General features: G+C 40.7%; 1 protein-coding gene across 1 annotated transcript in view; it reads right to left on the bottom strand.

Annotated features, from left to right (window-relative positions):
- Positions 1-689: 689 nt before the first annotated feature.
- Positions 690-16,242, bottom strand: part of timp2a (TIMP metallopeptidase inhibitor 2a) — a 64,958-nt gene continuing 49,405 nt past the window's right edge. Inside the window, exons 3-5 of the mRNA XM_078571139.1 lie at positions 11,734-11,842; positions 7,987-8,111; positions 690-3,284 (exon numbers count right to left, since the gene is read on the bottom strand). Coding sequence (XP_078427265.1) covers positions 3,087-3,284; positions 7,987-8,111; positions 11,734-11,842 — 432 coding nt within the window. The 3' untranslated portion in view covers positions 690-3,086. The remainder of the gene's footprint in view (positions 3,285-7,986; positions 8,112-11,733; positions 11,843-16,242) is intronic.

Raw genomic sequence — 16,242 nt, 5'->3', positions numbered from 1 at the left:
CTGGAGAGCTGCCAACACTGATGGATTGGCAGATCTCGGTGGCTGGGTTTTCTGCACCCAGGGTCCCGAATCCCTGGGAAGGCCTGACACTGGTCAGTACTTATTCCGGATGCGCCTCCCCAGAGAAGCAATGTTGGTTTCTCACTCCACCAGTCCTCCAATCAGTAGGCTGAATCCATGTCAATTGCATTAAATCCAGCCCAGTGAGCGAGATACTCATTTAATGCTGAGGACTGACTAAATTCTACAGTTAAAAAGGAAATACTTAATTTGCAAAACAAAATGCATTTCTTCCAATTTCCAATATCTTTTAAATAATGCTATCTCACTTTTTGTAGAAAGAGAAAATGCAGGAAACACTCAGCAGGTCAGACTGTGCAGCAAAGGTGGTAGGGTCCAGGTTTCAGGTCAGGGGATGGAATGAAAGGTCATCAAACTCAAACAAGAGGCCTACCTTCCTCTCTTTATGGATGCTGTTGCCTAGCCTGTTCAGTATTTCTAACATTTCATGTTTTCATTTCAGATTTCCAGCATCTGCAATATTTTGTTTCGTGCTGTCCAACTTTTAAAAAAATTGTACAGTGAAAGCCTAACACTCTCCATAATCTTGATGTCTCAGATTTAAAAATTACATGTAGAGGAGGTCCAACAAGTAACTTCAAATTTTTAATCGATATGATAGTCAAAAATTCACACTAATAAGAATTTATTTAATTTTCATTATTGGTAGTTCCATCAAAATACATTTAGTGGTTTAGCATTTGCTGAAATGTCATTAACACTACAATCATTTTAGAGAATACTGGGCTATGCAAAAAATAACATGGATTTTGTAGATAAAGTCAAAGAATATATTTAGATAACTACTTAACAATGATTATCATTCAGAAATTAACCTAGTGCACCAAGGAATTCATCACATTAGGATCATTCAGAAAGTGGGGGGAGAGCTCAAATGAATAGGAATAAGCAATTCAGCCAGTGGGGAAGAGTTTGATTTCTACCACCCTCTTTGAAGAAGTGCTTTCTGATTTTCCTCATGGTAATAATGGACCAGGTCTTCCAGTCAGCAGCGATGTTGGGGCAATTGCCGCAGTCTGGGTGGATAATTATGGGTCCAGCTTTCTGCATCCTTGCAGCCAGGTCTTTCTGTCCCAGCTGGAGCAGCGGTCCCTCGGCACAGGGAGCAATGGCGAAGCCGTGTGCTGTGTCTCAGGTAAGTTTTTAGTGGGATGAGTAGTCAAGTTGGGGTTATGTGGAAGTGGGGTGGACTCCGCCTTTAATCACTGACCAACGCCAGAAATTTACACTGGGGCAATCCCCGGATAGTTACCGTGCAACAGGCCCAAGTCTACATTCCTGGAGGGGGCCGGGCGGCACAATTACTGTGTATGTGCACGGTCAGGACTTCTGCAGGGTCCCGATGCACCACGGCAACAATAATCTAAACATATCTACTGCTGTTGGCATTGGAAGGTCCAGCCCAATAATTTCCCTATTCTTCTGGATTACCCCACCAGCAGAAATAGTTTCACTTTATTTAACCTATTGTATCCTTCTATTATTTTAAATAACTAGCTGAACAATATCTGAACTTTGAAGAATATGTATGCTCTCCTTGCAGATTACACATTTGATTTTGATTGAATAATATTTTACTTTTTGAATATTGTTAAGAAACTATAAACTGCCTGTCTGTTAACAATTCCAAGGGAAAAATTTCTATTAATTATACACCAGACAAAGCCAATTTGCAGGATGGTAATTTTTGACAACTAATTTCTGAGGAGAAAACATATTTCCGTAATAACTAGAAAGGAGAGTAGTGGATTAGACGCTGGTTTTTGCCTCTGGGACCTGAGGTCAAAGGTAACCGGGATTGATGGGATGAAAGTCTTCTTTGTTTGTTGACTGTGAGGATCCTAGTTTGTGCAGTTATAAAGCTGTCCTTAACAGTCCTGGGTCTACAGAGCAAAGCTGTTCGAATTGGAAATCTTACTCGAAGAAACAAAAAAAGAGTCACACTGGTGCAGCAAGCATTGCTCTGGGATGCTCCCTTTAAACCTCTCTGCCTTGCTAGCTCTTTCTCTTCTTTCTTCAATGCACCCCTTGAAACCAAATTTTTGGTCATCTGTCCTAAAATCTCCTTGTGGGGTTCAGTGTTAAATTTTGTTTGATAATGTTCCTATGAAGCGCCTTGGGATGTTTTCTGTTACATACGCTATATAAATGCAAGTTGTTTTTGTGGGCTGGGGAATGGTGCTGGGACAAAAAAGAGAAAGCTTTAATCTGTATCTGGCAGCATATTCCCTGCACAGAGTGCTGAAAACAAATGTTAATTGTAAAAGTTCCATTCCCAGTACAAACAACTCTGATGAACACAAAAATTTAAGAAAAAGAGTTAAAGATAATCACAATACACATTATAATTATGGCCTAACTGATAATCAATATCATGGCTCATAGTGGGTTAATATTTTACTATTGTATATTATTGTGGCGACCATAATGGAAGAAAGAAGAGTTATTACATTGCAAAAGGAATAAATAGTCAAACTCTTTCAGCATTGATTACCTTTCAGCTTGCAACATATATTTCTATCATGCAAAGTCTAAAACTGCAATATTATGTTAAGTTATCATGGCAGACTTATTAAATTAGATCAAGAATAGAGTCTGCAATTCACAAAACAACAGCACTTCCTAAATAAAATGGGAAAAAAGTGTTATTTTTGGACATGAATGCAAATGCACTACTCTAGGCCTTCAAGGGTTAAAAATACTTACAAATAATTGAGGAGTCAATCCTCACTTTTAACATAGACTATACCAAATACTTTCAATGCTGCAGCTTTCTAAAACAAACAAAAGTGCATTTCAATTTCTAGCCCGAGAAATGCACACTGTACAGCTGATGCTAAAATGCAAGATATAAGTATATGCCATGTTACATACAGGTATCACCAGACAGTAAGCAAACAGACCTGCTATATTGAACAGAAGAAATTTGGGTTACATTTTTCAGATTATAGACAACACTGTTTTACGTGAATTTTCTGTTGAATGGTGAATTTGCTGTAATAAAGTTATGGATCCTCTACATCCAGAAACTCTTTCTTGGGTTGAGTTACACCTCTGTACCATGCACAGGAGTCATCACTCCTCTTAACGCAAGCATAGTGCTTGGCCTGACGTCCGTAAATGCTTTTCTCGGTCACCCAGTCTGTCCACAGACACTCACTTCGAGAGGTGATGTAGCAAGGAATGGATGGACATCTGACAATCTAAAGAGGAAAAGAACAAACATAAGTGTGGAAATTAAACACTTTCCTTGGTAAAAGATTAGTAAGTTGACAACAATAACCCATTCATCCATTTATTTTATTGATGCACATAGAGATTGTTTATATTGCTAAATGGCAATATTGAATTTAAGAAATTAGAGTAGGTCATATGGCTCCTCTGCCATTCAATAAGATTGGTTGATCTTCTATCTCAGCTTCACTTACCCCTATTCCCATAGCTCTTATACTTCTCCTACACTGTTCACTCACCTCCTTGTCCCTTCCGATGAACGGACATTTGTCTGAAACGTGAATTCGATTTCTCTCTCCACAGATGCTGCTAACCTGCTGAGTATTTGCAGCATTTCCTGTTTTTAAATATTCTTATCCTTGTTACCCTGACATAATCAGTTAGGGTGAAGGTAGGAATGGCGAGGTCCTTGGGTTGTAATAGACAGGTTACCGATTGGATGTGCACACCCCATCCCACCTCCCCCCAATCACCATCACACCAGCAGGGGTCCAATATTTGACAAGAGTCCTTAGGAATAGGTCCCATAGACCCCATTAGTGTAACAAAGTCGAAGTTTGTTGAAATTATGACGATGTTACTGTGTATGGTCTTTTATAGATGACCTTTTTTTGGTGCTGGTGGTGAGGCTGTAGGATTGCTGATCTTCAAGCTCTTATGGATGGCACAAGTTCGAAATAACCAACCCAACAGGATCTTCCAGGATCCAAATCAAGAATTGAACTTACATTAATATATAATCTTTCATGTACTCAGGATGTCCTGAAATATTTCATAGTCAATTAAAAGCTTTAGGTGTTAGTAAATTATCTAGACAAGCAGCACAGTAATAGCTACACAATCTGTTTTTGATGGTGTTGGTGTTAAGTGCTAGCTAGGATACTAGCAAAACGCCCCTGCTGTTTGAATAGATAGAGCCTCTATTTAACAACTCATCAGGACCCCTGACAGTACAATGCTACCCTAAGTACTGTACCAAAGTGTCAGCCCCAAAGTGTCAGCCTAGATTAAGTACTCACTACTTGGTGTGGGATTTAAACCTACAACCACCTGACAAAAGTGCTACCATTGTGCCTATTAGAATGTCAGCAGCTCTAAAAGGCTTATAGCCTGACATTTAATAAGATGTGGACACTTTAATTGCAGATGGAGAATAAAAGCCTTTGCAAAGATTGTAATGGGGATTAATGGGCATGGAAAATTGTTAGTCAGCCTTCCCAAAGACTGTATGGGGCAAATAAAATGCAGCTGGCAAAAAAAAGTAAATGAGGAGAAAATGAAATCTTCAGGCAAGCTTACAATTGAAACCATTGGCACAGTTGACATCCTAACCAGGGCCATACAGAGTAACACACCATAAATTCAACACAGGGGCTCATTAATCCATGGGTCTATGGAGCCTTTGCCTTAGGGATCCATCCAAATATGGGCCGCCTGCCTTTTTGGGAGACAAGGAGGGTTGTGCGCAAGCCATGTCCAACTGAGATTCACACAATAAATCATTCTACCACAGCTTAGCTGCAAAATGCATAGTCCATTACTGACACACAGGGTGGACTGCAACTTGAGCGAATGTCTGTTACTGTAGTGCTACAAATTACATGACAAGATGGCACATAATATAAAGATGAGACAGGAATTGAGTTTGTCATTTTCTTCATATAAGGTCTGCTGGTTGGGGGCGGTGGGGGGGTTGAGGGGGGATTTTATGGAAACCAAATGAGCAGGAAACGTGGCACATGGGGTGAGTTAATTAGGCTGGATGCAAAATCTTGATTTCCCGATGGTAGGTTGAGATGCAGTGACAAAGCCAGCGGTGTGTTTATGGCTTGTCGACCCCCATGTTGGCCTGTAACGGGCTCATTCTTTTAATACATTGCATTCTATCAATACTCGTCAGCAAAAAACTGTTTTAAATTATGTTCTAACTTCAAGATAAAAATCAGCGGCGCATGCGAATCTCATAGCACGTGGATAACATTTGTTTAAAGGTGGCGTGCACCAGTCGGCTTATGTAAGGTCGGCAGTTTTCCTTGTTTAACCCTATGGCACAAGGGAAGGGAGCAGGAGAATGGCTTCTGACCAGCAAGGGTGAGTCAATGATGAGGGGAGTTGGGAGGAGGTGGGGTGCAGGGGGATGTGGAATGAGGTCAGGGGCAAGGAAGAATAATGTGAGAAGGTCCTGGTGGCCTGGGTGTGGTGGGAACACAGTCAGTAAAAGGTAAGAAAATGATGGGCCCAAAGAGCATTGTCAATACTGTCCAAAGGTGTGTCCATTTCAGAGTGTTGGTTGGCAGAGTCCTTATAGGGATTTGAGTTCACCCACAACATTTCAATTATCCCTGCTGAGAGTGATCTTGGACAATGTCCTTTACAACGCATAGAAGAGATGGCCAGCTGAGTCTGCAAGTTCGGCCATGTCCCACAGAGTGGCCAGTACAGTACCTGACACTAACATGAACATTCAATCCCTGAGACCAAGTGCTGTCTCAGGGAGATTACTGACAGGTAAAAGAACACCAAAAATAGAAAAATATTAAAATTATTAACATGCCCCCCTCATGTGACAATGTCACACGAGATGGGACATGTTAATAAGAAACACATTAACTTTATTAAACTTTTTAAAAACGGACATGAAGCCTCATCCCGCCAGTGGATGAGGTTTCATGTATTATCAGAAGCCCGCTGGGGCTCCTGGCCTGCCCGCCAGCCTTAAGGTTAGACGGGCAGGGTCTTTAACAATCTTAATTAGCCTGTCAATGGCCTTAATTGGTCATTGACAGGTCAGTGGGCGGACAGCTGATTTCGCTGTCCGCCCCCCTTCCTGAAAATTTAAAGGGACCGGGATGACGTCGGGGGTTCCTCCCTACGTCATCCTGCATCATTTTTCCATCGGCGAGCGGGCCCCACCCCCAAATCGCCGACGGGAAAATCCTGGCCATTGTTTCTTCCACAGTAAAGGACATGGCACTGTCCTGTAACCATCGATGCATACCAACCATGAGACATGCCAGTACATTTAGCTCTCTGGCTAAGTTGGTCTTGACAAGAAGTGATGATGCACCTATGGATATGTAATATGAATTATTTACAAGTGAAATTTAACTCTGAAAAATACCCATGTCACCAATGTGCTTTCAAGTCTTATGTTAATGAGAATGGAGTTGGGCAAGAAATGATGCAGAGCCTTCCTGTTTGACCAAGAGGATGTTTTATAGCCCACTGGTAGCTGCAGCATTGTCAGCTGATGGTGTTTCACCATTGAAAAGCTTTTCCCACCGCTGAATCTTACGTGTTTCCCATGTACACCACAAAGTTTTAATTGTAATCTCATGGAAAATGGCAAAAAGAGAGGGCATAGTATACACTTCCAGTTACACCATTGGGAATGCCATGCTGTTGACAAAATCTCCCCTTGGTGATTTTGTTTCTCAATAGTAAGACTGTAATGATACTGAATTAAAGTTTCAGGTCGATGATCTTTCAGACCAAAAACGTTAACTGTTTCTCTCTCCACAGAAGCTGACAGACCTGCTGAGCATTTTCAGCACTTTGCTTTTATTTCAGAGTTTGGGGATATACCTACATTGCACAAAATCAGCACTTATTCCAAAACCAACAGTGATGGGGCAGGCAAAATTCACCAATTAGCGAATAACAAATAAAACACAACAAACTGGGTTTTATGGGTCAGTATGTTAGCACATTTTAAGAACCATTTCTAGTGCTTTTGATATTCTATACTTATATATGAAAGACCTAAACCAAGGATTGTTTGGACAGCAATTGGCACTTACACCAAGTATGTATCATGATTTTCCTGAAAAGTTTCTCTTTTCAGTCCTACTTTCTTAAAGGCGGAGACTCCTCCTGGGATATGCCAATTGGCAGGACTTGGGCTATCTCATCTGACTGGCCATTCTAAATGAAATTTTCTCAGGAGTTACTGAAAAATAAGCAACAGTGGAAGCCCTGGATATTTTACCTTCCCTAAACCAGGGGCACTGAGGGTAATTGTAGCATTGATCTCAGCACTGGGTCCAGTGACAATTAATTGATTGCAGGCCATGGACTGAAGTTCCAACCTGCCAGATTTACAAAACTATTTTTGAAACAAAATTTTTCACTAAAAAAAAAACACAGTTGTAAAGAAACTATGTTTTATGATTGCCAAAGCTTTTGTTTCAACAAAAACATATGGATCAGGAAGATCCTACCTTTGATCCATGGTCTGTGTTCAATTAACTGATCTCAGCACTGGAAGTAATGACAGTACAACAATCCACACTGCATTGTTCAGGTTCCCCACAGAGTAACCAGGCAGCTACAGAACTCTGCTCATACTTTCTTTTTAACCATTCTCATTTTATTAAGTAGTCTTTACTTGTGAACATAGCATATAATTATCTTGCATTTCGCAATGATTTAGATTTTAGGTTGTTGATAAAACTGGAGGACTCACTGTCTCAGTGTACCATTCTGGCTATCTGAATATACAAAGAATGATGGCCACTTCCACTCTACAACAGGGCGACTGAACACAATGATGCAATTCAGGTACCAACCCAACAGAAGATGCACCAGCTTTAAGCTTGTGTTTTCATGATTCAAATAATGCTCTAATTTCAGATCATTTTCTTGATTATTATATCATTCGTTTTCTCTTACCTTGCAATCACACCCCATTTGGTATCTCTGGTTCAAGCTTTTCTTCTGTGTTGGAGTTAGCATGTCCCATTGCATAATAAAATCACAGAGTGTGATTAACATCTTTCCATCTTTGCCCAGTTTGCCTGTGGATATACAAAAATAAACCCCTCTTTTCTTCATTATTTACAATTTGTACAAACTATAAAATGACCAAGAAAAGATTGTTCAAAGGAGTTGAGCTTGTCAAATTGCAGGAAACATCTTGTTCTATGCATATTAAACATGTGAAGCCTTGAATTGTTGATTTTTTAAAAATGGACACTGCAACCTTCTTCATTAGATTTCTTTTTGCTCACTAAAGTCAGGGGTTCCAATGCTGGGATCTCCACTTTTTTGCATCATGTGTCTACATCAAGTTCTCACGTGTGCCCATAGTGATCAATTCTAGACTAAACTTCTCTTTAATCTACTCCATCGATTTGTCTCAAACCCAATCTCAGAACTGTACTCTCCACCATATGTTTATAGCTGTCCTGATGTATGCTAATTTATAGACCTGTACTCAACCTTAACTGAATAGAGACCAGCCTAAATCATTTTATTCCTTCCAGCTGCAAGAAAGAAGGCACTTTCATCTCGTCAGTCCGGGATGGTTTCAACTTAAAGTTTCAGAAGCGAAGGAATCCACAGGATCAGTCCCCCTATTAAAGTGCTTTAAAAAATCATGCTGCATAATTGAGATTTGGGATTATGGAGTCAATCTCTATCTTCCAGTGGGTCCTATCCTTGTGCTTCCCAATGTCCATGGAAAAGATGATGAATGTAGGCATCAGTCACCTGCTTAATACAAGCATTGATTGCAGGCTAACTGATGCTGATGATGCCCCATTTGGGAAGAGACAGAAGCAAAGAAGTTCAGGGCTGCAGTGACCTTGAGTGTATCAGACAATTTTATGTCAAGCTATTGCAGTTGGTTGCTCATCCTCTTGAAGGATGTAACATGATTGCCTCCTTGGAGAGTAGAGGCCTTCTTCAGTAATGCTCTTCAGGGAACTGCAAGTATGTTATTCTGGGCCAATAAACACTATGGGTAGGGTAATGATTCTTCTGAGCAAGTTTCTATCCATTTGCTTTCTCTCCAGCTGCAGCTCTGTTTACTCCTACTCATTTTCCTAAAAGGACTCCTTTCAAGAAACAGTTGTGGTGCCAGAAGCACTCTGACAGTTCAGAACCTTATTCCAGCTTTGGTCCAAATATGGACACAAGAACTGGATTTGAGAGGCGAGCTGAGAATTACTGCCCTTGACCAAGCATTTAACTGAGTGTGGCACCAAGGAACCCTCATAAAAACTGAAGTCAACTGGGGTCTAAGAAAAACACTCCATTGGCTGGAATCACAAATGGAACAGAGAAAGATGGTTAATGAGTCAATCTCAGTCCCAAGACATTGCCCTGAGGAACTCCTCCAGCAAAGTTCCAACTCTAACTCTAGTCAAGGACTTTCCTTCAAACATAAGGACAGAATTGGGGCATTATGCTGATGATTGCACCACATTCAGCTTCGTGCACAACTCCTCAGATAAAGGAGCAGTCCGTGCCTACATCAAGACTTGGGCTGATAAGTGACAAGTAACATTTGCACCAAAAAAGTATCAGCAAATTACCAACTCCAATAAGAGGCATAACTACCTCCCCACGACATTCAATGACATTACTACTGCTGAATCCTTCACCATCAATATCCTGGGGTCACCACTGACCAGAAGCTGAACTGGATCAGCCAGATAAATGCTATGGCTACTAGAGCAGGTCAGAGGCTGGTTATTCCGTTGTAAGTGGTTCATATTTTGACTCTTCAAAATCACCTTACAACCTGCAAGGCACAGATCAGGAGCATGACTCCCCACCTGCCAAGATGGATGCAGTTGTGACAACACTCAAGGCCAAAGCCATCCAGGACAAAACAGTCTACTTCCTCCACCACTGGCATACATGGCTGCAGAATGTACTTACATACAGGATGCACTGCAGTAACTCAGCAGGGCTTCCTTGGCAGCATTTCCCAAGCCAACAATCTCTACCACTTAGAAAGACAAGGACAGCAGGTGTATTGAAACACCATCACCTCAAAGTAATAGATCATCCTGACTTCATCATATATCACCATTCTGTCCTGGTCCCTGGGTCAAAATCCTGGAACTTCCTATCCAACAGCATTGTGAAAATGAACTCATCAAATTCCCTCTCTAACAGCACTATGGGTGTACCTGCACTACAGGGACTGCAGCGGTTCAAGAAGCCAGTTTACCACCACCTTCAAGGGCAATTAGGGATGGGCAATAAATGCTGGCCTAGCCATCCACACCCACATCCCATAAAATGAATTTTAAAAAAATCACATGGATTTCAGTGATTCAAGAAGAAGGGCCACCACCATCTTAGAGGGTAACTGGGAATGTGAAGAAAAAAAGTTGGCCTTGCCAATGATGCCCACATCCTAAAAAGGAATAAAAACTTACAGTAGCAACTTCAAGCACTTTTAAATTGCTCCAAATAAACTCAGTGAAAAATATGACTTAAAGTCTTATAGCTTTACTTGAGAGAAGCTAAGGATCCTGTTGAATATGATGTTTAAACAGCAACTTGAGGATTTGTATTGCCATAGTGGGTGGGTGGATGCAGGAAGAGGCGATAGATGGTGGTCAAAAATGGGGTTGACATTATGGTGCCTTCAGATGAATGTATTAATAAGCTTCTTGCCTATTTCTGACAGTAGTTCGGTTTAACAAGAATTATGACTGCAGGAAAAACATTTTATCTTCTGCCTGCTACTGCCATATTTGATTGCAAGAGGGATAGTAACAGGCACAAGACAGATGTGCATGACATGCCTTGATGGCAGACCTCCTCATTGGAGTAACTGAAAGCAAAGACAGAAAGGAGAGAGTGTGTGAGAGAGAGAAAAGGGTGGAGCGTGCGAGAGAAAGAAAGAGAGCGCGCAAGAGAAAGAGAGAAAAAAGAGAGTGTGCAAGAGAGAGAGTGAAAAAGAGTGAACGCGAGAGAGAGTGTGAAGAGAGCGCAAGCAAATAGAGGCAGCAAGTCTCCATAGTTCACTGTGCAGGAATGCACAGTGAATGTAGTGAGCTCAAGCTCAAATTGAAAAGACCAAATTCTTGGGAATTTAAAACAATGCCTGAAGATCTGCCTAGCTTGAGCTAGAGGGGGAATCGCCAGGAAAACTGTCACCGTGAAAGACATTTCTGGTGTTAAAAGTTACCAGGCTGGGAAAGGAAAAGAACAGAAGTAAACCTTCAAAAGCCAAGAATCACTTTGAACTGGTTCCAGAAGAATTGTTTGCTTAAGGGATAGAGTAAGTATAACCATGGCAGGAGATTTACAGTCATTTTAAATGTTAAATGGGGGATCTTTCCTGTAGTTTAAAGCACAAATTGCCTCCTCAAATAAGTTTAGTCAATCGTGCTTTTAGTTTGCTCTATAAATATAAAGTCTCAAAACTTGAAATCTTGTCATGTCATCCTTTCAGCTATTACTTTTTAAAAGTTATCGGTCTCTATGGGGATTATAACATCTGCACTCTATTTCCATTACTTTACACCATTAAGACCAGAAAATTGCAACTGGGAAAACTGCAAACTTGAACACACAACCTACTTGGAGTCTTTCTACAAATCTCTAATAAGAACAGGGCTCATTTATTCAAATATCTTAAACAGAATTTTCAAAATTAGGAGGCACACACTATACCTGTAATTAGGTATTCTTTTTTCCCACTTGTTTCAAGCATGACTCCACATACTGCTGATGAAGTGGCTGTGAAAATATATTCAATATTGTGTTCTGGTCCTTTGAACATCTGTGAACAATGGAAGTTTCTTGTTAAGATCAGAGTAACTCAAAATATTAAGAGGGTAACATTTGTTAGAATGTAGGCGCTATCTTGTAAGTAGTGGGACGCAGTGATTGGCTGTTTTCCCATTGAAAAACAAAATCACAAATTTTGATACTCAATGGATCATGGTTTCTAAATCAAAAGCAAAATATTGACGATGCTGGAAACTCAGGGCAGGCAGCATCTGAGGAGAGAGAAACAAAATTAATGTTCCAGGTCAATAACCAGTTCTGATGAAAGGTTTATTGACTTGAAATATTAACCTTTTTTTTTATTTGTTCATGGGATGTAGGCGTCGTTGGCTAGGCCATCATTTATTGCCCATCCCCAACTGCCCTTGTTCAAAGGGCATTTAAGAGTCAACCACATTGCTGTGGGTCTGGAGTCACATGTAGGCCAGACCAGGTAAGGATGGCAGATTTCCTTCCCTAAAGGGCATTAGTGAACCAGATTGTTTTCTTTTTTACAACAATCAGCAATGGTTTCGTGGTCATCATCAGACCTTTCAATTCCAGATTTTTATTGAATTCAAATTTCACTATTTGCCATGATGGGATTCTCTGGGAGGCTCTTGTTTCTCTCCACAAATGCTCCCTGACCTGCTGAGTATTTCCAGCATTTTCAGTTATTATTTCAAGGTTTCCAAATGTTTTCTTCTTCTACAGACTGAAATCACAAAAGATTTTTGCTTGTGGTTTTTCTAGTCTTCAAAATGTTTGCTGAAGATTCATTTAAAATTTGCTACCCATTCCAGATAGACATCGTAAAAAAAAGTCCTGCATGGGTGAATCTTTTCGATGGGGAATGAACTTCAGTCGCGATTTTCACTGTTGATGAATCACTAATGGATGCAGTCAATTCAAGGACATAATAAAGCATTTGTGGAGCTATCAGCTAATTTTATGTGCATGAAGACACGTAAGAGAAAGTGGCAGAATTTAAACAATTGGCAAAAACTACTTGAGTATTCACCGAGGATCTCTTTAGCTCTGAAGAGTCATATGGACTCAAAACGTTAACTCTTTCTCTCTCCACAGATGCTGCCTGACCTGCTGAGTTTTACCAGCATTTTCTGCTTTTATTACCGAGGGTCTCTCTCCCACTGTTGTAGAACAATGGGAGAATTATCCATTTTACTTGATAATTTCACTTGTGAATGAAATTAGGGTTTCAAAATGTGATTTTCTTTAAAATCCATTTTCTAATGTTAGCGAATCCTGTGTAGCACCTTAATTATTATCGCCTATCTTGATATTTTTGTTCTAGCCCTGCATACCCAGCATCACTAGGACGGTTTTCGCTATTAGGTGAAGCTTCCGTGTTACAGGTATCAGAATACTTTAACTCTAGATTCTGTCATATGTGAATGATGGGTCTCCTGTTTATTCTGTAATGGAAATGATTATTTTCAGATGTGTAGAAAACATATGGAATACCATACATTATATGAAATTGAATTTTGTAGTTGAGCAAGTAATCTCCTGCAGATTAATTTCCATTATTGGTTGATATTCTGACCTCCAGTTCCTTTCATTAAACATTCCTCCTCATTAATGAATTGTAACTGTGGCAAGTCAAATATTTATTAATTTTGGACGGTTTCCGACCACAAGTTTTGTACAGAGGATGTAAGAAAAGAGAAAGTGAAATGATCACTTAAATTGCAGGCAATTTAAAATGATTCAGTTTCAGGGAAACAACACGTACTACAGCAATAAAAATATCTCAGTCGCATTAGAGACTTTGAACATGGTATACACCCATCTTCTCATGACTTGGAAAGCACCGGTTCCAAACCAATGACGATTTGTTGCTTTTTTGTACAACAATACCAGGGGAGTCAAATAAATTGCACCCTCTTCCTCAAATATTTGAGGTGCTTTCCAGATCACTGGTAGGACAAGTATGTTTGCCAAAAAGTATATATTTATTTTTTAACTACAGGAATTGCTCCTGTACAGACATATAGCCCAAGATAGTAGGGATGCTCAATTGTGATCCAAGCATTTTTTCCCCCCCACAAATTATGGTCACTTTGATACTGAGATAGCTTAGGGGTGAATAAACTTTCCCTGCCTGTACAATATATTAAAACTAAGCTCATGCTTTATTTTAGCCCAATAAAGAGATATTAAAATCATGCTTGGGTGGCTCCTCTGGGTCTACTTGTTAAATATGTAAAATTTGCTTGAGACATGGGAACCACAAACTCAGATTGTTCCCATAAATATGAATAACGTTATTTGTACAATGATCTAAATTGGGAAATCCAATCCATTTCAGGATGCCAGAGCATATATTGGTACTGACCTCTATCTAAATAATAGTGCTGGATGAAGATTCACCAGTGAGTTAGCAAAACTTGTGTATTGTATGAATCCACAGCATGTTGCTTCACACTGGCATTTCATTAACCATGACTGTCCCCATGTCTGTGCAGTGGTACAGAGAAAGCAAGGTGCTCTATGCAGACACGGTATTTGGTGTGGCAGACATCTCATTATTTAGTGCACCTCACTTATATCAGGCAGGCTAGTATAACAAGGGCTTTACATTTACCCATACTGACCACTTGGGTTTCTTTCATTAGTAACAAGATTCAGAATGCCCAAACGTGATTAACTTTGAGACAGAATGGAGGCTGGGGAGAAGTAACATTCTCATTAAAAGGCAATCAGAAGTGTCTGCATATTGTTTTAAAAAGTACAGTAACAGTGGGAAGTGCAGTTAAGTTTCACCTTTTAAATAGTGTCTTTGAATTTCATGATTCATTATGCAAATAGCACAATTATAGTGCCAGAAAGTAATGGAATTCACCAGCAGGTGGGGCATCATGGATATTTCCTGGGCAAGTTACATTAGTTGTGGTGTAACAGCATTGTAAAGGTGTAGGCCCCTGGAGATTTTAGCACAGGAAAGACTGTACTGAAGTGCTTTAGGACATCAGGTCTGGCTGAAGAGATTCTTTCCTCAAACCATTTGTATTTGGTTCTTAGAGTATCTTCCACCTTCAGAAGTGACTCCTGGCAGAACCATTACAAGTCACAACCCATCTGTGCCCACAAGGCATCATAATGGTAGCAAGACACCAAAGGGATGTACATTTTTCTCATCGAGACCTACAGGCCCTCTAGAAGAGTTAGCAGACTGAAGGACCAGATGCCTACGCGTGGCAGGCAGAAAGACATCCAAGAGTGTCAGCATTGCTGCCAGAAGGGAAGTTGCTCAAGCTCTGTGCCAAATTCCTCACATTGAGGACTACACACCAATGCCAGAAGACATTCAACTGTTTGACTACTGCAGCCAAGGTAGGATCCAAAATAAATTTGCCCCTTTCTTCCCTCATCTACCCTGAGGGCCAGCACACTCTTGGCTCTCTTAAAACAGTACTTACATTACCAACTCTTCACACTCCACACTATTTACATCTCCTTTAACACATTTGCTTGCACTATCCCAAAAGACCTTCTCCTAGTCAGACCCACTCAAACTCACTTTTCTCTAATCTCGCCTCCTACAAGACTCTTGCCAGATACCCTTTTCCTGCAGCCTCATTTATTTATCTTGTTGCACTTAGTCCCTAGAAGAGGCTCAGCACCAGCAGAGGCATCCCCACCTTCAGACTCCTAACCTCATCACCAGCTGAAGGCCTTGGACATCATGACCCAATTGCTACAGGTGATACGGAGGCCAGCAGAAGATTGCCAGTGCCTAATGAGCAACTATCTCATCGATACCATACAACCTTCTGTCCCCTTTTCCTTTATCCTGAGGGGGGGCGGGGAGAGAGAGAAAAACAGGTTCATTCCTTTTTGTCTGTCATCCTTCAGCAGCAGATGATGACTTAGAGGAAGTGAACTATTTTTCATACTCAGCTATATAGCTGTAAGTGGAAATCCGGAGGGGAGCAAATAGCAAGTAACAGCACAGAGCCAGAGGACCCCATGAGGGACAGGCAGGAAAATGGAGTTAAAAGCCAGAATCAGATTGGTTGTGATATTGCTGAATGGCAGAGCAGGCTTGAGGGGCCAGGTAGCCTACTCCAGCTCCTGTTTCCTGTGTTTTTGAGTTCCCGTGACCAATGTTTTACGCAGAGGTGGATAGATTTTTGGTAAGTTGGGGGGGGTAATAGGTTATCGGGGGTAGACAGGATACAGATTTGAGGTTACCATCAGATCAGCTGTGATCTTATTAAATGGCGGAGCAGGCTCGAGGGGCCGAATGGCCTACTCCTGCTCCTTGTTCGTAATTCAATCTCAATTAATTAGTCTTCTAACCCCCTATAACCCTTAGAAGTGCCTTCCTTTTTCCCAGGCACCAGCACAGGGAGATTCAGCCAAGGGAATGCACATCATTGTACATGT

The sequence above is a fragment of the Cetorhinus maximus genome, chromosome 24 (genome assembly GCF_964194155.1).
Source record: "Cetorhinus maximus chromosome 24, sCetMax3.hap1.1, whole genome shotgun sequence".
Lineage (NCBI taxonomy): Eukaryota > Metazoa > Chordata > Chondrichthyes > Lamniformes > Cetorhinidae > Cetorhinus > Cetorhinus maximus.
The sequence above is the reverse complement of the archived record's forward strand: the minus strand, read 5'-3'. Positions and strand labels throughout refer to the sequence as shown.